The 21,871-nt window shown below is 38.6% G+C and overlaps 1 protein-coding gene across 3 annotated transcripts in view; it reads right to left on the bottom strand.

Annotated features, from left to right (window-relative positions):
• Nucleotides 1-21,871, bottom strand: part of NEDD4 (NEDD4 E3 ubiquitin protein ligase) — a 179,342-nt gene that overhangs the window by 10,644 nt on the left and 146,827 nt on the right. For all 3 annotated transcript variants that reach the window (XM_032623873.1, XM_032623871.1, XM_032623872.1), the window contains 12 exons: nucleotides 20,636-20,755; nucleotides 18,970-19,173; nucleotides 17,692-17,772; nucleotides 17,411-17,465; nucleotides 17,256-17,314; nucleotides 15,932-15,997; nucleotides 11,748-11,977; nucleotides 10,889-11,010; nucleotides 10,726-10,796; nucleotides 2,154-2,249; nucleotides 1,719-1,792; nucleotides 1,376-1,436 (listed from right to left, as the gene is read on the bottom strand). In XM_032623873.1, the coding sequence (XP_032479764.1) occupies nucleotides 1,376-1,436; nucleotides 1,719-1,792; nucleotides 2,154-2,249; nucleotides 10,726-10,796; nucleotides 10,889-11,010; nucleotides 11,748-11,977; nucleotides 15,932-15,997; nucleotides 17,256-17,314; nucleotides 17,411-17,465; nucleotides 17,692-17,772; nucleotides 18,970-19,173; nucleotides 20,636-20,755 (1,239 nt within the window). The remainder of the gene's footprint in view (nucleotides 1-1,375; nucleotides 1,437-1,718; nucleotides 1,793-2,153; nucleotides 2,250-10,725; nucleotides 10,797-10,888; nucleotides 11,011-11,747; nucleotides 11,978-15,931; nucleotides 15,998-17,255; nucleotides 17,315-17,410; nucleotides 17,466-17,691; nucleotides 17,773-18,969; nucleotides 19,174-20,635; nucleotides 20,756-21,871) is intronic.

The raw sequence follows: 21,871 nt of genomic DNA, 5'->3' as shown, positions 1-21,871 counted from the left end.
TCCTTTGATGTCTCCGTTTCTCCTGTCCGTTCCTTAAATTTTGGTGTTCCCACATCCCCACGTGTGGCCATCCACTCTCACCGTTCTTACTGTTCTTTTGAATTTTCCATCTTGTTTAGTCCACACCTCCACTACACACATGCAGAGGATCCTCAGATCTCTATCCTTTAAATCACCCTAAGCTATAGATCTCCCTTCCTGAGAGCCACTCACAGCTTTCTTCCCACTGTCCTTACCATTTCTCCCCGGGATGACTGCAGCACTTTCCAACTAGCCTCTGCGGCTCGTCTTGCCCTCTCTAGCTCATTACATACCACTTCCAGAATGATCTGACCAAAATGTATCAATACATTGAATCCTGGTGTTCTATGGTTAATAGCCTTTAATGCCACCTTCTTCCCTCACTGGACTTCAGAGAAAACTCTGAACAAACAGGGCCCCCATCATCTGGTTCTCCCCATCTCTCCAGGCTTAATTTCACCTCTTGCATCCTCTTATCCAGTACAGCAATGGCTTGTATTCTCTCTAACGTGTGCCCAGTCTGTCTTACTGCCATACTTCACAGGTGCTGCTCCCTCTGCTTAGAATTCCATTTCCTCTTCCTCTGTGGCTGGCCGATCCCTCGAGCCCTCCCCTCTCCCGCCTCCACCTCTCTCTGCTCTGGTTTCTACCTCTCTTCTCTGCTCACCTAGTACTGCAGGCTTCCCTCTGTCCATTTCCCCCTTTAGAGTCTCTGCTCCTTGACAGCAGGACCTATGTCTTTTTGCCTCTCGCATAGCACCAGACACAGTCAGTGTTCAATGTTGAATAAATGAAAAAGTATGTGATAAATATTTAACAGAAGACTTTTAGTTAGCTTAGGAAATGAATGCCCTGACAACAGCCTAAATGTCTATCAATTGGCAAGTTTAAGTAACTTATGAATTTAGAGTATGAATAAAAGGCAGCCACAAAGAAAGGTCGCTATATATCTTGACAGGTAAAGACCTCCAATAAGTATTTGATAAGAGAAGAAAGTGAGTCACAAACCAACATGTATGATGTGACCCCATTTAGGAAAAGAAACAAATAGTATATTCCACCATCCCTCTAGCACTCTTGTTCCTTTGTTCACCCAAGGTTACTTAAGGTGAGGGGGGTGGGACTGGGAAAGCTGAGGGGGATCCATGTTAAGGAGGACTGTTTATTGCATGGATTTCTTGAATGATTGCGTTTTAACTCAACATCTATTCATTTAATATTTTGTCAGTATGAAAATGAATTTTAAATGGTTTTAAAAAGTAATATACTACTTTTTCTCTGACATGATAAGGCCCAATATTTAAAATGTACGGACTGTACTTTGAAGTTATCAAAGAGGAAACAAAATGAGTACCTCTTTAAAAGCAGCCATTTGCTTCTGGATTCGGTTTACAAATCGCCATTGTATTACAAGACTAAAAGAAACAAAACATTTCATCGTTTTCACAGGAAACAAGAAAAACTGTTAAGGTACATGTATTCTGGTTAGAAACAAAAAATAAAGACTAGCTAAGCCCAAGGCAAAAACATGAACGTGAGTGAGTAATATGACATGGTTACAGAAAGAGAAAAAGAACATTGAGGCTCTGACTCTGGGGTAAGAGAAAGAAGGTACAAAGAGTCTTCCCAGAAAGAAGTATAAAATTATTTCCAATAATTTACTAAATAGAGTAAAATACTTACAACAAAATACTTACTAAATATATTCCTTTTTGTTCTTATTGGTGACGACTATTTCTGATCCGCCGTTTTTCAACTCATGTTGATGGGTCTAAAATTAAGCATGATACCTTGATATGTTATTTTAGTGAAAAAAATTAAGTATAAATATGATAGTTATACCAGAAACCTGGTGTTTTAAATTAAATCCATTCAAAAGCTAAGAAAACTTGAAATATTAGTTTTACTAAAATAAATATGGAATGAGTCAAATGTTAAAGAAGAAGAAATTCTTTCTGAGAGACAGCTTTCGTTACTGGAAAATAAATTTAAAAATAGAGTGCAGAAATATGTTAAGTACATGCATTAGTTAACATCTAAACTTAAGTTATAACATTTCACTTAAGTTATTAAACTTAAGTTCTAAAGTTCCACAATTTATGTACCATTTTAATTAATCAAAATTTACAAACCTGTCCAAAAAGTTCTTCATCTATGACAAACCTGAGGTCCAGTTCTGTTGGATCGTTTTCAAGAATCCATCTTAGTGAATTGTAATACTCACTATCCTAAATGGGAAAGATTGCATATTTAAAATTTGTGTATAGAAAGAAGATACCTGAATCTGCAGAGAAAGTATGCTGAGGGTCTGAATAATTGGACAAAAGATGAAACGGTCAGTTGGACATCTTTTACACACACACACAAGTATTACAAAGAGATGAATGACCAGTAAGTATAAGTGCATATATCAATAGCGTGGTGCCTGCTTAAAAGTTTCGAAGTCTAACTCTGGAAGTAGTGGAGGTACAGATTTTATTATCCAGTTAAAGGGTCAGTTTTGACATGAATCCTAACTGCCGTGAATACTCAGGAGCACTCAACACCTGTTTCACATGGCCTGTAAGACTGTGTTTGAAGTGTTTAAGCAGCTCTGAGGAGGCCGTTATTTATATCTGCCCCAAGTTGAAGAAAAATCTCAAATTAAATACAAAACTTCAGTTAACCAATGCCAGTAACTGTGCAATTTTATGATTTATGAAGAATTATACTGTTCACACAAATAATGTATCACAAAAATGGGACTTGGTAACACAGACGAGGTCTCAGAATCCATGTGTTCACACACTGTGTGATGCTATTCAGCGTAGGTTACAAAGTTATAGTCAAGGATTTAATCCTTGGGTTTCAGTTTCTTTTATTAATTTTTATATTTTATTTATTTTTTATACAGCAGGTTCTTATTAGTTATCCATTTTATACATATTAGTGTATATATGTCAATCCCAATCTCCCAGTTCATCACACCACCACCCACCCCTCACTTTGCCCCCTTGGTGTCCATATGTTTGTTCTCTATACCTGTGTCTCAATTTCTGCCCTGCAAAAAATGGTTCATCTGTACCACTTTTTCTAGGTTCCACATATATGTGTTAATATACAATATTTGTTTTTCTCGTTCTGCCTTACTTCACTCTGTATGACAGTCTCGAGATCCATCCACGTCTCGACAAATTACCCAATTTCGTTCCTTTTTATAGCTGAGTACTATTCCATTGTATATATGTACTACAACTTCTTTATCCATTCATCTGTAGATGGGCATTTAGGTTGCTTCCATGACCTGGCTATTGTAAATAGTGCTGCAGTGAACATTGGGGTGCATGTGTCTTTTTTTTTTTAATGGACCCAGGTTGCCACTTCAGGTGGTCAAAATAAGTCATCAACTTCTTGATTCCTTGCATAAGCCTTCTTTGGTGAGCATTTTTTTTTTAATCCACTAGGGAATATAAGTATAATACATTTTTTAAAAAATTTAATTTTTTTATATAGCAGGTTCTTATCAGTTATCCATTTTATACACATCAGTGTATACATGTCAATCCCAATCTCCCAATGCATCCCACCATGCCGCCCCACCCCACCCCCCGCCCCACCACTTTCTCCCCTTGGTGTCCATACGTTTGTTCTCTACATCTGTGTCTCAATTTCTGCCCTGCAAACCGGTTCATCTGTACCATTTTTCTAGGTTCCACATATATGTGTTAATATACAATATTTGTTTTTCTCTTTCTGACTTACTTCACTCTGTATGACAGTCTCTAGATTCATCCATGTCTCTACACACGACCCAGTTTCATTCCTTTTTATGGATGAGTAATATTCCATTGTATATATGTACCACATCTTCTTTATCCATTCATCTGTAGATGGGCATTTAGGTTGCTTCCATGTCCTGGCTATTGTAAATTGTACTGCAATGAACACTGGGGTGCATGTGTCTTTTTGAATTATGGTTTTCTCTGGGTATATGCCCAGTAGTGGGATTGCTGGGTGATATGGTAATTCTATTTTTAGTTTTTTAAGGAACCTCCATACTGTTCTCCATACTGGCGGTATCTATTTACATTCCCACCAACAGTGCAAGAGGGTTCCCTTTTCTCCACATCCTCTCCAGCATTTGTTGTTTGTAGATTTTCTGATGATGCCCATTCTAACTGGTGTGAGATGATACCTCATTGTAGTTTTGATTTGCATTTCTCTAATAATTAGAGAGGTTGAGCAGCTTTTCATGTGCTTCTTGGCCATCTATATGTCTTCTATGGAGAAATGTCTATTTAGGTCTTCTGCCCATTTTTCACTGGATTGTTTGTTTTAATATTGAGCTGCATGAGCTGTTTATATATTTTGGAGATTAATCCTTTGTCTGTTGATTCATTTGCAAATATTTTCTCCCATACTGAGGGTTGTCTTTTCATCTTGTTTGCAGTTTCCTTTGCTTTGCAAAAGCTTTTAAGTTTCATTAGGTCCCATTTGTTTATTTTTGTTTTTATTTACATTACTCTAGGAGGTGGATCACAAAAGATCTTGCTGTGATTTATGTCAAAGAGCGTTCTTCCTATGTTTTCCTCTAAGAGTTTAATAGTGTCCAGTCTTATGTTTAGGTCTCGAATCCATTTTGAGTTTATTTTTGTGTATGGTGTTAGGGAGTGTTCTAGTTTCATTCTTTTACATGTAGTTGTCCAGTTTTCCCAGCACCACTTATTGAAGAGACTGTCTTTTCTCCATTATATATCGTTTCCTCCTTTGTCATAGATAGGTTGACCATAGTTGCTTGGGTTTATCTCTGGGCTTTCTGTCCTGTTCCATTGATCTATATTTCTGTTTTTGTGCCAGTACCATACTGTCTTGATTACTGCAGCTCTGTAGTATAGTCTGAAGTCCAGGAGTCTGATTCCTCCAGCTCCGTTTGTTTCCCTCAACACTGCTTTGGCTATTCGGGGTCTTTTGTATCTCCATACAAATTTTAAGATTTTTTGTTCTAGTTCTGTAAAAAATGCCACTGGTAATTTGATAGGGATTGCATTGAATCTGTAGATTGCTTTGGGTAGTATAGTCATTTTCACAATATTAATTCTTCCAATCCAAAAACATGGTATATCTCTCCATCTGTTTGTATCATCCTTAATTTCTTTCAACAGTGTCTTATAGTTTTCTGCATACAGGTTTTTTGTCCCCTAGGTATTTTATTCTTTTTGTTGCAATGGTAAATGGAAGTGTTTCCTTAATTTCTCTTTCAGATTTTTCATCATTAGTGTATAGGAATGCAAGAGATTTCTGTGCATTAATCTTGTATCTTGCAATTTTACCAGATTCATTGATTAGCTCTAGTAGTTTTCTGGTGGCCTCTTTAGGATTCCCTATGTATAGTATCATGTCATCTGCAAACAGTGACAGTTTCACTTCTTCTTTTCCAATTTGTATTCCTTTTATCTCTTTTTCTCCTCTGACTGCCGTAGCTAGGACTTCCAAAACTATGTCGAATAATAGAGGCAAGAGTGGACATCCTTGTCTTGTTTCTGATCTTAGAGGAAATGCTTTCAGTTTTTCATCATTTAGAATGATGTTTGCTGCAGGTTTGTCATATATGGCCTTTATTATGTTGAGGTAGGTTACCTCTATGCCCACTTTGTGGAGAGTTTTTATCATAAATCAGTGTTGAATTTTGTCAAAAGCTTTTTCTGTATCTATTGAGATGATCATATGGTTTTTATCCTTCAATTTGTTAAAACGGTGTATCACATTGATTGATTTGCGTATACTGAAGAATCCTTGCATCCCTGGGATAAATCCCACTTGATCATGGTGTATGATCCTTTTAATGTGTTGTTGGATTCTGTTTGCTAGTATTTTGTTGAGGATTTTTGCATCTATATTCATCAGTGATACTGGTCTGTAATTTTCTTTTTTTGAGTATCTTTGGTTTTGGTATCAGGGTGATGGTGGCCTCATAGAATGGGTTTGGGAGTGTTCCTTCTTCTGCAATTTTTTCTAAGAGTTTGAGAAGGATGGGTGTTAGCTCTTCTCTAAATGTTTGATAGTATTCACCTGTGAAGCCATCTGGGCCTGAATTTTTTTTGTTGGAAGATTTTAAATCACAGTTTCAATTTTATTACTTGTGATTGGTCTGTTCATATTTTCTATTTCTTCCTGGTTCAGTCTTGGAAGGTTATACCTTTCTAAGAATTTGTCCATTTCTTCCAGATTGTCCATTTTATTGGCATAGAGTTGCCTGTAGTAGTCTCTTAGGATGCTTTGTATTTCTGCAGTGTCTGTTGTAACTTCTCCTTTTTCATTTCTTATTTTATTTACTTGAGTCCTCTGTCTCTTTTTCTTGATGAGTCTGGGTAATGGTTTATGTATTTTGTTTATCTTCTCAAAGAAGCAGCTTTTAGTTTTATTGATCTTTGCTATTGTGTTCTTTGTTTCTATTTATTTCTGCTCTGCTCTTTATGATTTGTTTCCTTCTGCAAATTTTGGGGTTTGTTTGTTCTTCTTTCTCTAGTTCCTTTAGGTGTAAGGTTAGACTGTTTATTTGAGATTTTTCTTGTTTCTTGAGGTAGGCTTGTATAGCTATAAACTTCCCTTTTAGAACTGCTTTTGATGCATCCCATAGGTTTTGGATCGTCATGTTTTTGTTGTCATTTGTCTCTAGGTATTTTTTGATCTCCTCTTTGATTTCTTCAGTGATCTCTTGGTTATTTAGTAATGCACCGCTTAGGCTCCATGTGTTTGTGTTTTTTACATTTTTTTCCCCTGTAATTGATTTGTAATCTGATAGTGTTGTGGTCAGAAAAGATGCTTGATATGATTTCAATTTTTTTTGAATTTAGTGAGGCTTGACTTGTGATCCAAGGTGTGATCTATGCTGGAGAATGTTGCATGCACACTTGAGAAGAAAGTGTAATCTGCTGTTTTTGGATGGTATGTCCTATAAATATCAATTAACTGGGCGTATACCCTGAGAAAACCAAAATTCAAAAAGAGTCATGTACCAAAATGTTCATTGCAGCTCTATTTACAATAGCCCGGAGATGGAAACAACCTAAGCGCCCATCATCGGATGAATGGATAAAGAAGATGTGGCACATATACACAATGGAATATTACTCAGCCTTAAAAAGAAATGAAATTGAGCTATTTGTAATGAGATGGATAGACCTAGAGTCTGTCATACAGAGTGAAGTAAGTCAGAAAGAAAAAGACAAATACCGTATGCTAACACATATATATGGAATTTAAGGAAAAAAAATGTCATGAAGAACCTAGGGGTAAGACAGGAATAAAGACGCAGACCTACTGGAGAACGGACTTGAGGATATGGGGAGGGGAAAGGGTGAGTTTTGACAGGGCGAGAGAGAGTCATGGACATATACACACTAACAAACGTAGTAAGGTAGATAGCTAGGGGGAAGCAGCCGCAAGGCACAGGGATATTAGCTCGGGGCTTTGTGACAGCCTGGAGGGGTGGGATGGGGAGAGTGGGAGGGAGGGAGACGCAAGAGGGAAGACATATGGGAACATATGTATATGTATAGCTGATTCACTTTGTTATAACGCAGAAACTAACACACCATTGTAAAGCAATTATACCCCAATAAAGATGTTTAAAAAAAAATCAATTAAATCTATCTGGTCTATTGTGTCATTTAAAGCTTGTGTTTCCTTATTAATTTTCTGTTTGGATGATCTGTCCATTGGTGTAAATGAGGTGTTAAAGTCCCCCAGTATTATTGTGTTACTGTCGATTTCCTCTTTTATAGCAGTTGCCTTATGTACTGAGGTGTTAGCAGTTGCCTTATGTACTGAGGTGCTCCTGTCTTGGGTGCATATATATTTATAATCGTTATATCTTCTTCTTGGATTGATCCCTTGATCATTATGTAGTGCCCTTCCTTGTCTCTTGTAACATTCTTTGTTTTAAAGTCTACTTTATCTGATATGAGTATTGCTACTCCAGCTTTCTTTTGATTTCCATTTGCATGGAATATCTTTTTCCATCCCCTCACTTTCAGTCTGAATGTGTCCCTAGGTCTGAAGTGGGTCTCTTGTAGACAGCATATATATGGGTCTTGTTTTTGTATCCATTCAGTGAGCCTGTGTCTTTTGGCTGGAGCATTTAATCCATTCATGTTTAAGGTAATTATCGATATGTATGTTCCTATTACCATTTTCTTAATTGTTGTGGGTTTGTTTTTGTAGGTCCTTTTTTGTCTTGTGTTCCCCACTTAGAGAAGTTCCTTTAGCATTTGTTGTAGAACTGGTTTGGTGGTGCTGAATTCTCTTAGCTTTTGCTTGTCTGTAAAGCTTTTGATTTCTCCATCGAATCTGACTGAGATTCTTGCTAGGGAGAGTAATCTTTGTTGTAGGTTCTTCCCTTTCATCACTTTAAGTGTATCATGCCACTCCCTTCTGGCTTGTAGAGTTTCTGCTGAGAAATCAGCTGTTAACCTTATGGGAGTTCCCTCATATGTTATTTGTCATTTTTCCCTTGTTGCTTTCAATAGTTTCTCTGTGTCTTTAATTTTTGCCAATTTGATTACTATGTGTCTCAGCGTGTTTCTCCTTGGGTTTATCCTGCCTGGGACTCTCTGCGCTTCCTGGACTTGGGTGGCTATTTCCTTTCCCATGTTAGGGAAGTTTTCGACTATAATCTCTTCAAATATTTTCTCAGGTCCTTTTTCTCTCTCTTCTCCTTCTGGGACCTCTGTAATGCGAATGTTGTTGCGTATAATGTTGTCCCAGAGGTCTCTTAGGCTGTCTTCATTTCTTTTCATTTTTTTTCTTTATTCTGTTCTGCAGCAGTGAATTCCACCATTCTGTCTTCCAGGTCACTTATCTGTTCTTCTCCCTCAGTTACTGTGCTATTTATTCCTTCTAGTGTTTTTTTCATTTCAGTTATTGTATGTTCATCTCTGTTTTGTTTGTTCTTTAATTTTTCTAGGTGTTTGTTAAACATTTCTTGCACCTTCTCATTCTTTGCCTCCATTCTTTTTCCGAGGTCCTGGATCATCTTCGCTATCATTATTCTGAATTCTTTTTCTGGAATGTTTCCTATCTCCACTTCATTTAGTTGTTTATCTGGGGTTTTATCTTGTTCCTCTATCTGGTACATAGCCCTCTGCCTTTCATCTTGTCTGTCTTTCTGTGAATGTAGTTTTTGTTCCACAGGCTGCAGGATTATAGTTCTTCTTGCTTCTTTTGTCTGCCCTCTGGTGGATGAGGCTATCTAAGAGGCTTGTCCAAGTTTCCTGATGGGAGGGACTGGTGGTGGGTAGAGCTGACTGTTGCTCTGGTGGGCAGAGCTCAGCAGAACTTTAATCTTCTTGTTTGCTGATGGGTGGGGCTGGGTTCCCTCCCTGTTGGTTGTTTGACCTGAGGCAACCCAGCACTGGAGACTACTGGGCTCTTTGGTGGGGCTAATGGTGGACTCTGGGAGGGCTCATGCCACGGAGTACTTCCCAGAACTTCTGCTGCCAGTGTCCTTGTTCTCACGGTGAGACACATCCACCCCCCGCCTCTGCAGGAGACCCTCCAACACTAGCAGGTAGGTTTGGTTCAGTCTCCTATGGGGTCACTGCTCCTTCCCCTGGGTCCCGATGCACAAACTACTTTGTGCCCTCCAAGAGTGGAGTCTTTGTTTACCCCAGTCCTGTCAAAGTCCTGCAATCAAATCCCACTAGCCTTCAAAGTGTGATTCTCCAGGAATTCCTCTTCCCTTTGCCGGACCTCCAGGTTGGGAAGCCTGACGTGGGGCTCAGAACCTTCACAACAGTGGGTGGACTTCTGTGGTATAAGTGTTCTCCAGTTTGTGAGTCACCCACCCAGCAGTTATGGGATTTGATTTTACTGTGATTGTGCCCCTCCTACCATCTCATTGCGGCTTCTCCTTTGTCTTTGGATGTGGGGTATCTTTTTTGGTGAGTTCCAGTGTCTTCCTGTCGATGCTTGTTCAGCAGTTAGTTGTGATTCTGGTGCTCTCCTACAAGCCAACCTTTTTCTTGGGTTTCTGTTTCTTTGTAGTAGCCTAATCTCAAGGCCTTGCTTTTGGACTGCCATTTTGAAAACATATGCCGTTCATCACAAAAAATCACAATTCAAATACTGATGCAAGAGCTGCATAAAACTGATGTATAACACGTTGAAGTATTTAGAGAGACGTTTACTGATATATGCAACTTTCTTTGAAATGCATCAAAAAAACCAGGATGGATTGATGGATGGGGGTGTGGACAAGTGAGTATAGATAAAAAGTCAATTGTGTAATCTGGGTGGTGGACATGCACATAGCCATTGTAAGATACTTTCGATTTCATTTTTTTTTTTTTTTTTTTTTTTTTTTTTTTTTTTGCGGTACACGGGCCTCTCACTGTTGTGGCCTCTCCCGTTGCGGGGCACAGGCTCCGGACGTGCAGGCTCAGCGGCCATGGCTCACAGGCCCAGCTGCTCCGCGGCATGTGGGATCTTCCCGGACCGGGGCACGAACCCGTATCCCCTGCATCGGCAGGCCGACTCTCAACCACTGTGCCACCAGGGAAGCCCTCGATTTCATTTATACGTTAGAAAATTTTCATAATAAAATGTTGGGGAAAAATGTTCATTTGTATTTTGGCACATCTATTGATTTTTTTCATTATTAAAAGGTAAGCCTGTAAAATATTCATTTGCCTGTTCTATCATACTTTATAAGTGAAAAAGACATACCACTGATTCCATATCATGAAGTGTTATTGGCTTGTGCAGCATCATCTTGTAAAATGGGCGGATGAAAAAGCCTTGTAAAAAATCAAATATATTCAAAATGATTACCAAGTGAAAGAAATCAGATAATTACATTAAAAAAAAAAGTTTTAGGCTTAATACTAACCATCCAACAGTTTGCCATGATAAACTGCCATCCCAGCTACCCGGCCAATAAACTTGAAGTAAGAGAGGTGATCTTCATTACACAATCCAGAGTTGGGATTTATCTGTAGGGTATAATTATCCCTGTAAAGATAACCACATTTGAATGTTCCTTTCTATATTTCATACAAAAATTTTAATAGGACAAATAACGGTAAATCATCTCCCTCTTTTCAGAGTTGTTTACCTCTGTTAGAACCATGTTACACCATTGGATTTAATGGTTTTAAAAATAGTCATTTTGATCAAAAGGTGGAAACAATCCAAAATGTTATTGAAAGACAAATGGATAAACAAAATGCGGTAGATACACATAACGGGGTATTATATAGCCTTCAAAAAGAAGGAAATTCTACCACATGCTGCTACATGGGTAAAACCTTGAAGACATTATGCTAATGAAGTCAGTTACAAAAAGACAAATACTGTATGATTCTACTTACATGAGGTACTGAGAATAGTCAAATTCAGAGAGACAGAAAGTAGAACGGTTAATGCCAGGGAATGGGGGAGATAGTGTTTAAAGGGTACAAAGTTTCAGTATGGGATGATCAAAAAGTTCTGCAGATGGATGGTGGTGATGGTTACACAACAATGAATGTATTGTACTTAATGCCACTGAACTATGTACTTAAAATGATAAAAATGGTAAATTTTGTTATGTATATTTCACCACAATTTTAAAAAGTTATTTCTGAAACATTAGTTACAGTCTCCGTTTTCTGACACATTGTGATGTACATTTTCCTTGCATCACATCACTCTGTTACTTTCAAAACCGTGATTTTCTTTCTGTATACAGTCATTGTAAAGGTACTTACGTAGCAGAATATTCAAACAACCCATAATAAGGGTTAAACATTTCCTTCGAAATCAGAAAGAACCATTCTCTGGCGACTCCTCCATAATCTAGTCCCTTTTCGCCATCAAACTCAATCCACAGTCTAGCCTTGAGGAAGTCTGCTCTCTTGACCCCCATAATTCTCCTGTAAGAGTCCTCAAGGACAGTTGCACGGCGAAGTTTCATTTCAAATTTGTTTGGAATGTCATTCTGAAAACCCAGAGAAGAGAGACGAATGGTTTAAATCCATTCAACAAGATGACACATTTCTCTCATGAACGTTATAAAATTCATTGTATTCTACCCTGTGCCCAAGATCCTTTTTCAGGGAAAAAAGAACTAGGTATATTGTCTGTATTTCCTCCACAGTATGAAAGCACTCATGCATTTTCTCTAGTCACTTAATTACATAGACTTCTGATTTTCACATCTGAAGAAGCAGCTACTGATGGTAGTAATAAGGCTCACGTGAAGGCACTTCATGAACAGTTCTTTCCATCTTAAGATCCAATGAAGAAGACCACTCTGTGACCTGCAGTCAGTCTAGCCACTGCCTGCTACTTGTGTGCCTGTTGGCTCAGGGTTCTTCCCTGCCCTCCAGGTTTCCTCCTTGGAGCCTGCCCGCTTCACTCATTAACAGGTGCTAACATTTACAGACTGTGCCCGTACTGTTCCCAGCATTTTAATGGGTTAACTCACTTACTCCTCATAACAACACTATGAAGAAGCTACTATTATTGTCTTCATTTTATGGGTGAAGAAACTAAAGATACAAGTTAAGAACGTCTTAGCTCCTGACTCTCTGTTCTTAGTGAATGAGCTCTGTTGCCTCACGCATCTTTTGTACATACTTTGCTTATATGACAAATGTAGATAACTATGCTTTTAGGCAGACCTTGTAAATTACATAGACATATATCTGAATATTTTATTCTTGAGTGCTTTGTGTGCAACGTTCAAATGGAAACCATGAAAAGAAAACATACTATAAATATTCTGTAACTTCAAAAAGAGAATTAGCTCTAAGGGGAAAAAAAAATCAATTTCACACTCATATTTAAGAAAAGTGGAAAGTCCTATAGAAAAATAATAATACAAGCAGTTTATATAAGCAATATAAGCATAACATAATCAGTTTCTTCTGGTGCTTGTGCAATTTTAAAAAGTGGTAAGATTGGAGAAAAGGAATTTTAGAATTTTAGGCACTAGGCAAACAGTGCAGGTAACTCAGCAAGCATTTACTGAAGGCCCGCTCTGGGCTAGGTCCATGCTAGGTAGGTATTGCAGCGGGGGCAGAGATGGGAGGAAAAGGGAATAAAAACATGGCATAAGATGTGGTCACTTTCTCAAGGAGTTTATAATTTGGTGTGTGTGTGAGAAACAAATGTAAATGTTACTAATTCTGAGATTTAAAAGAGTAGGAAAATTGCTAAAAATAGAAATAGAAGCAAAGCTCTTGTGGGCAAAAAGACTGAGCTATTAATTGCAAGTGAGACAATCAAGGAGGCTTCAAGAGGGCAAGGGAGAGGGCTTCCCTGGTGGCGCAGTGGTTGGGAGTCCGCCTGCTGATGCAGGAGGCACGGGTTCGTGCCCCGGTCCGGGAAGATCCCACATGCCGCAGAGTCGCTGGGCCCGTGAGCCATGGCCGCTGAGCCTGTGCTCCGCAACGGGAGAGGCCACGGCAGTGAGAGGCCCGCGTACTGCAAAAAAAAAAAGAGGGGAAGGGAGACAGGGACTGAGCAACAGCATGCAGGAGGGGTCTAAGCCATCTGACAGCTGGACGGTACAGAAGGAGGAGGGGAGGGAGAGGAGGGATTAGAGTGCAAGAAGGTTTAGAAGCAGTGTGAGGCCATAGTGTAGACAGCGCGAAGGCTGAGCAGGAAGCCACAGGATCGGACTGGTGGGTTCTCAGAGGCTGATGGCGTCGAGTGTAAAGGGTGTTTTTAAGGAGAGACAAGAAACGTGCTGGTCAGTGAAAGACCCCTGAAACAGACGGTGTGAGAGAAGACGAATGGACCATGTGAGTGAGCAGTGGCAACGAAGAGAGGGCTGAAGGAGAAATTTCCACCTCTGAGCTGAGTGGCGGACCATGCATGGGTTTTAGAGTCAGGGGACACTGTGTTCAAGTCCCGGCTTCACCTCACACATCTTTTCAAAGGCTTAATTTCCTCACCTATAAAACAGGGACGATAACAATGCTGACCCTCAGGGAGCTGTTTCAGGGCTTACTAGGATAACGCATTTCTTAGGCTGACATGATACCAGGCATGCAGTGATCTCAGTAATGATGAGCCACCCTTATTCCTAACTAATGAGATGTTAAGGATGAGGCAGAAGAAAAGGTGAAAGACAGCTCAAAGCTTTGGAGCACTGATTTAGATATTTTCATCTCCATCTTGCTCTTTTGCTGTGATGTGTCCAGATAGGGATTTTATTTTTTAAATCCTGCTTGGGAAATGTTGTTAAACCGAGGATTCAGAGTCTCAGCCTCTTTCTCAGGCTCTCCAGTCTCTCTTTCTGGAACAGCTTCATGCTTCTTAAGCTTTCTTTCATAATTTTAATCTTTTTATGTATCTTTGTTGCATTCTGGGTAATTTTTTCTCTTAATCACCAATCTGATAGGTCAGGTGGCTTAAGAGCATGGACTCTGGCGCTAGACCACTTGGTATGTTTCTGGCTTTGCCACTAATAACCATGGAACTTGATCACATTGCCTTATTTCTCTGAGCCTCAGTTTCCTCAGATCTAAAATGTGACAATAATAGTCCCTTCCTTATAGAGTTATTGTAGAGATTACACGTAGATAATACATGTAACTTGTTAAGGAAAATGCCTGCTATGTAGTGAAAGCTCAATAAATATTACTGCTTTCATCATCGTTTTTGTGTTCTGTGACCTGTTGCCTCATCAACCATTAGATACTGTAACATGCTTGTAAGTGTTCAGACTGGCAAATGGAGAAGCTAGTGCTTCTATTCCACCAGTACACTGTCATTAAGAATGAAAATATTTACCAGACAAGTAACTCAAAATAGACTTAAAATCCCAAATAATTTTAAGAAAACAAATTCTGAGTGATTTTAACATAAAATTATTATTGAAAATGAGTTTAAAACATTGACGACATTTTAGGGCTTTATTCAGGCATAAAATATCTGCACTAAAAAACTATCATATTTCATTTTTTTGTTAAATTTAGGATGAGAAAATCTGTGGAAACAGACCCACCATCTTGAATCTGGAAAAGCAGGCTTCAGGCTTGGAAGGCAAGTAAGTGTAACCCAATATAGCCACCTAGTGGCAGTACTTCTAAACTGCAGGGCAAGGGGAAAAGCACGAGCAAATTAGAAAGGCATTAAAAAATGGGCATCACCTTCACAGATATAGAGAACAAATTAGTGGCTACCAGGGGGAGAGGGGAGGGGGGAGGGGCAATACAGAGTTGGGGGGAAGGGTTATTATGGAGTTACATGAAATCGTGTGTGTGAAACCTTTGAAAACTAAAGCACTATGGAATTTAAAGAATCTTTCAATCAATTTTTAAAAATTACTAAAAAAAAATAGTCATCACCAACAGAAATGAAATAGATGGGCAGATGAGTTTAGTTCCAAACATAATGAATTTGTGGTGATGGAAAAGAGAGTAGTGAACATTTCTGGTAAGCAGAAGGAGACAAGCAATAAGAGGACTGCTCCAACCACAGCTGTACTGTCAAATTATGCAGAGATATATTATATTTGAAGCTTTAAATAACGAATGACTAACACTGGAAAACAATAGTCAAAGCAGAAAAGGAATCCAGAGAGTCCTCCTACACAATGAAGTCCAGGCCTGGGGATAATCTCCTGAGCTACTCTTGCTTAGTTTCTACAAAACCCAAACCCCACAAACCCACGAGGGAACCAGGTTAGAGCTCTTTAAAAGCACACTTCTAATACTATTTTTCTATATTACAAGGTATATTGAAAAATAAAGACATAAAATAACTGTGGTCTCTAATCATATATTACAGGTACTCAAAAAATACACATCCTTTCCTAAAAGAAACTATTCAAAGTTGTTAATATATAGAATAAATTCTCTGTTACTTTTTAAAATGCATTTCCCATGCTTTCAGTGTATATGACAATCGTTCCTGAGAACTCGTTATAAGTATCACTAACCTGCTTCTTCAACTTTCTTCGGAAGAACTCATACTTTCTTTTGTAATCCCTGGAGTAGGGCACTGCCTTGAGTTGAAAATTTTGGAAAAGTAAAGAAGGTTTAAGTTGTTTCATTCTGGAACAATTTTAAAAACTCCCCTCTGGGTATTTGATGAACATAAGTTAAAGGCATTAAAAGAGAATATTTGAAAAGTTTAATTCAAAGAAAAACCATATATACAATTTAAAAGTTTTTAATTTCTCTGTTTAAGATAAAATTGTATTCAGCAATTCCTATGGCTGTAATTTTCATCATGCAATACTCTTGAAATGCAACAGGCCAGAAACAGGAAATGTCTTCCAAGTAGAGAAATATTAGAAATGAACATTTCCATTTCTAAAGAGGCTTTCAAAGTGATTTCTTCATTAAAGGAGCAATTTGAAAAATATACTTTTTTTTTTTTTTTTTTTGCAGTACACGGGCCTCTCACTGTTGTGGCCTCTCCCGTTGCGGAGCACAGGCTCCGGACTTGCAGGCTCAGCGGCCATGGCTCACAGGCCCAGCCGCTCCGCGGCATGTGGGATCTTCCCGGACCGGGGCACGAACCCGTGTCCCCTGCATCGGCAGGCAGACTCCCAACCACTGCGCCACCAGGGAAGCCCGAAAAATATACTTTTTGTTTGAACTCTGAGGAGTTGCCTTTTTTATCCACTACTTTAAAAGACTAAACATGGAGTCAGAAGAGTAATCTACAAGAACTGTATCTTCAATTTTACTTATTTTTGTGAATTAGGAAACAGTTAAAATCTGAAAAACTGAAGTTGGAAGAAGAAGCTATATAAAAGAGATTAAAATGATTTTCCTATCGTTAATCTGACTCAAGAGTAGTGTTAACATCATACATGGTAATAATTGTACTTAAATGTGAGTACGTCTTATATACCGGTATTTACAACGATTTCAATCAAAAGGTTCAAGTCATGACCCTGAGTTGATAGGGTGCTCTCTGCTTCCTCACCAGATACACTCTTGGCTCCTTTGATCTCCTGAGGATTGCCAGCCTTCTTCTTCAGACAAGTACCAGCCTGAGCACGGCAGACCACTGCCTTAGTATTTGACTATCTGGCTCACTGGTTTCACAAGGCTGCCACGCAGAGTAAGGATAATGACTTTATATGCTCTTTTCAAATAACTGAGACCTGGTGTATGGGCGGTGGGGAGAGGGGAGATCTGCAAATGTGCTTTCCTCTCAACACCTTTAGTGCTATGTCCTTGATCAAACACCCTTGAAGAGACAGGTAAGCGGACAACCCCATCAGACGATCCTGATACAAAGAGACTTACTGGTCCAGTTATTGCTACATTCTGCAACCGAGGATCTTCCCATTGTGTTCTTTTTATATCTGAAGAGAGAGAGAAGAAAAGATGTTCTCCATCCTCATGTACAAAATTCGATACTGCAAAAGATAATGTAATGAAAATAATCACATTGCACGTACTGTGATTTATGTAGAAGATTCTTCCATCGGTGTGAGTTCTTTCTTCCCATCCTGGCTATAATGAAGAATATATTTCAATTATGTTAGGAAATGGTTTTCGATGTATGGGCAGAGAAATAGATTTGGTTATATGGTTGATTTAATTTGCATATTCCATTCTTAGTAGAAGACATCAACACTTCAACAATAATATTAATTATAGTTGTTAAAGAACTACTGTATTCCAAAATACAAATGTTTGAGATAGCCAAGTTAGATGGGTAGCAGTTCTAGAAACTTACAGGTAAAGGCCCCAGGTCATTGGAGGAATCAAGTGATGTCTTTCCTCTCACATGAGCTGGAATTTTCAGTCTTGGATCTTCCTTTTTTGGTAGAGTAAATAAAGAAAACAATACACACACACAAACTTTAAAATCACAAAAGTCAATCTGTTACTATGTTTTCTAATATCAATGGATATCACTTTTATTTCTTTTGCTTACTCTGTGAAATAACAGGTTCTCGTCTAAAATCTGTCACTCACAGGCTACAATATTCAGTTCTCCGGTCTCAGAGGAGGATCAGTATTAACTCACTACCTCTTTCACAGAAACCATTCGGAGTATATTGCCCACTCTTTATGGACAGTGTCACTACTTAGGGCTCTTCTCTAAATAAAGTGGGACATAAAACTGGAGCACATGTTATTTCTGAGGCCCTGATCATGCTTTTAGGCACCTAGCTGCTAAGGTGTTAATTTATTAATATTTTTGAAAGATAGGAAGGTAAGCGCCAAAAGGTTATTAAAGGCAATTCAAATTGTTGAAAGAAAGAACAAAATTTAATTTATTTGGATTTACTGATGTATATTATAATTTTAATATTATTTTCTTAAATCATTTATTGTATAATTTTAGTTTTATTTAGGTATATTGGTGTTTTAAACAAATTTATTAATCAAAATCTCTTCATCTGCTGCTGATTTTCAGTAATTTTTCAGTTAGTGGTGAACCAACTGCTCAACAACTTTAAGCCTTATCTTAACATAAAAATACCTATTCTACCTAGTCTCATAGGTTTTTTTGGGTACTATGAGATATGGATTCAAAAGTACTTTGGAACTATAAGCCTCATATAAAGGGAAAGGATTATGACTAAATATCTTCCTCAGTATTCAGGGCTAGTGAGCTAGAAACTGCAAACATGGTAATTCCCTGGCAGTCCAGGGGTTAGGACTCCACACTTCCACTGCAGGGGGCGTGGGTTCGATCCCTGGTTGGGGAACTAAGATTCCCACAAGCTGCACAGCGTGACCAAAAAAACACACACCCACAAAGACAAACAAAAAAACCCCAAAACTGCAAACAGGAAGTAAATGTATCTCCATGACAATCCCCCCAAATATTAAAAATAGGCATAAACATATTGAATAGAAATAATCCCATTAAGATTTCAACCTATCTCTAAATGAGGACTAGGAAATATAGGGTATATTAATGTATAATTAAAGATTATCAAGGACTACACATGAGAGACTATTACTGTTGTTATAAATTTAAACTGGAGAGCACTGAAGTTACCCAGGTGGTGGTTTTGGTGTTGTGGTCAATGAAGAAAGGCCTCCCGTTTGGTGCATGCCGGACTTCCCAGCCTTTGGGAAGGAATCCTTGCTCCACTTCAGATGGCTGGGTCACCTGCTGTGCTGCGTCACTCGTGGGGGCCTGTGGGTGAGGGCCTGCAGAAGAACCCTGGCTTGACGGTAGCTGACTGGTCTCCACTGTGGTCTAGCACATTAATTCAATCGTGTTGCAGTGTTTTATAGAGAACACACAAATAGCTCTGGTTAAAAAGGTAACTTAACCTGCAAACAGCACACACAATTATAAATAGGCCTAAAGATTGGAGGCTCATTTTTCCAATACAGTGTTTTGTCAAAGTTTGTTTTTAAAATAATTTACAATTTCTCAGCTGATTCTTGAGCAGTAAGAATGCTGGTTAACCATCAGTCTGTTAGCCCTAGTTGCAAGGGAAGCTGCAGTGCCAAGTGGAGAAGGTTGTCTTTGCTCACCCAGAAGACTCATATAGAGTGGGAATTTCCCATACACACAAAGTGGGTTCAAATGCTGGGAAGACAAAATGAATGACAAACATATACTACAGAAATGCATACCTGAAATGTAATATATTCACGTGATGAAATATAAGGCAGTAGTTAAAAGAAATACACTGGATTTATATATAAAACAACATGATAGGGTTTTAAAACAACGGTGAGCAAAATAATATTTAGAATTATATAATACATCTTTGCAAAACTTGACACATGGACATAAATAACATTTTGCATTGTTTAGCTCTCTATTAAGTACATAAAATAGGCAGGAAGAATCCCCAACAAGCTCACGATGGTAGTTCCCTCTGGGTAGTGGGGTCAAGTGCTTGGCTACAAGGAATTTAGTTTTATCTGTAAGATTTTATTTTATTGTCACTTTGATTAAATAGGAAACCAAGTACTATTGCCCAGGATCCCATGATTCTGCGGGCCTCTCACTGTTGTGGCCTCTCCTGACACGCAGGCTCAGCGGCCATGGCTCACGGGCCCAACCGCTTCGTGGCATGTGGGATCTTCCCGGACCGGGGCATGAACCCGTGTCCCCTGCATCGGCAGGTGGGCTCTCAACCACTGCGCCACCAGGGAAGCCCAAGATTTTATTTTAAAAAAGAAAATGTCTAGAAACATATATGGTGATTTGTTAATGGTGGTAAATTCAGGGTGTTAAGAAAATCGGTATTTACTATCTTATTCCCTGTACTTTTCAGTTTTAAGAAAGTTCTCAATAAGAGACATGGTGATAAGAGAAAATATTTTCCTAAATGCTTGCAAGGAAAGATTACAAAAGGCGCTCACTGTTGCCAAGGACAAAGTGTCATCATGACAAAGTTCTTTGATAGATACTAATCATCAAGATTATCTTTTAGCAAAATAATGATATTAACCATTCAAATTACACAATTACCCAGTGGACCAGATCATTTACTTTGTCCTCCTATTCCCAATTGGACTTGTTTTACATAATAACAAGCAGTGATTCATGTATATTAGAGATCGGCCGGAAATGGCAGACAATTAGCACCAATATCAGAAAATAATTAGAAGCATCCAGCATATACTACAAAGTGACATAATAGCTTCCATAGCTTTCAAATTATGTAACAAAACACATTAATGGATAGATTGCAGGGTACCTGTACAGTGGGCTTTATCCAGGTAGTAGTTCTGCAATTATGATCCACGTAATATGATCTTCCTCTTTCATCTTGTTTTTCTTCCCAACCTGGTGGTAATCCAGATGAAGTAGGCAAGAGCTAAGTGAAGAATAACAGAAGAATTAAATATTAATAAGAAAGAATCCTTTTTAAAAGGACCACATCCCTTTTTCACTGCTAGCTCTCTTTATTTATTTATTTATTTTTTGATGTGGACCATTTTTAGAGTCTTTATTGAATTTGTTACAATATTGCTTCTGTTTCATGTTTTGGTATATTGGCTGTGAGGCATGTGGGATCTTAGCTCCCCGACCAGAGATCGAGCCTGCACCCCTTGCATTGGAAGGCGTAGCCTTAACCACTGGACCGCCAGGGAAGTCCCCCTGCTAGCTCTCCTTAAAATGAATCATGTTTTAAATCATATTTTAAAGTGTACAGCATTTCACTTAAGAAAAAAAACTCCAGTAGAACAGATAATAATGACGAGAATGATAACAACACTAAAAATCACGAGAGTAATAACAACCACACACTAAGTGCTTTAACACAGATCATGCCATTTAACCTCCACACAAATCTTAATGAGATAATTAAGATTACTGGCCCATTTTACTTAAGGATGAAACTGAAGCTTAGAAAAGGGAAGCAATTACCTACCAGATAACATTGCTAGTATGCAGCTGAGATTTGAACCCAGGTAGTCCAACTACAGATATGATCACCCATATGTGCCAAGTCAAAAGTTACCCCTGCTTTCTTTCTGTGAGGGCTGGGGACATGCTGATTATTGTAGTGTATTACTAATGAACAAAAGAGGTCTAGTTTTCCAGGTTTACTTAAAATAGTCCAGGCCTGGCCTTCCTTTTGTCTCTTTTTTTTTTTCATGAGCTTTAATTAAAAAAATTTTTTTGGCCGTGTGGCAGGTGGGAATCTTAGCTCCCCGACCAGGGATCAAATCTGCGCCCCCTGCATTGGAAATGCGGAGTCTTAACCACTGGACCGCCAGGGAAGTACCCGTTTTGTCTTAGAGATTAGACTCTTCAAGGTTTCGCCTGGTTCCCTAATGCTAGTCTGTTCACTAGATATACTGTTCCCTAGATGTACGGGGGTTAGATGTACATTGCTGACAGTTACGATGAGCTGTGAGTCTACAAAATAATGGAATTCAAATTTGCCCAACTTTACAAATGTCCTACAGCTGGTGAGTAGATAAAT

Source organism: Phocoena sinus, chromosome 2 (assembly GCF_008692025.1).
Source record: "Phocoena sinus isolate mPhoSin1 chromosome 2, mPhoSin1.pri, whole genome shotgun sequence".
NCBI lineage: Eukaryota > Metazoa > Chordata > Mammalia > Artiodactyla > Phocoenidae > Phocoena > Phocoena sinus.
This window is presented reverse-complemented; position numbering and strand designations above follow the sequence as displayed.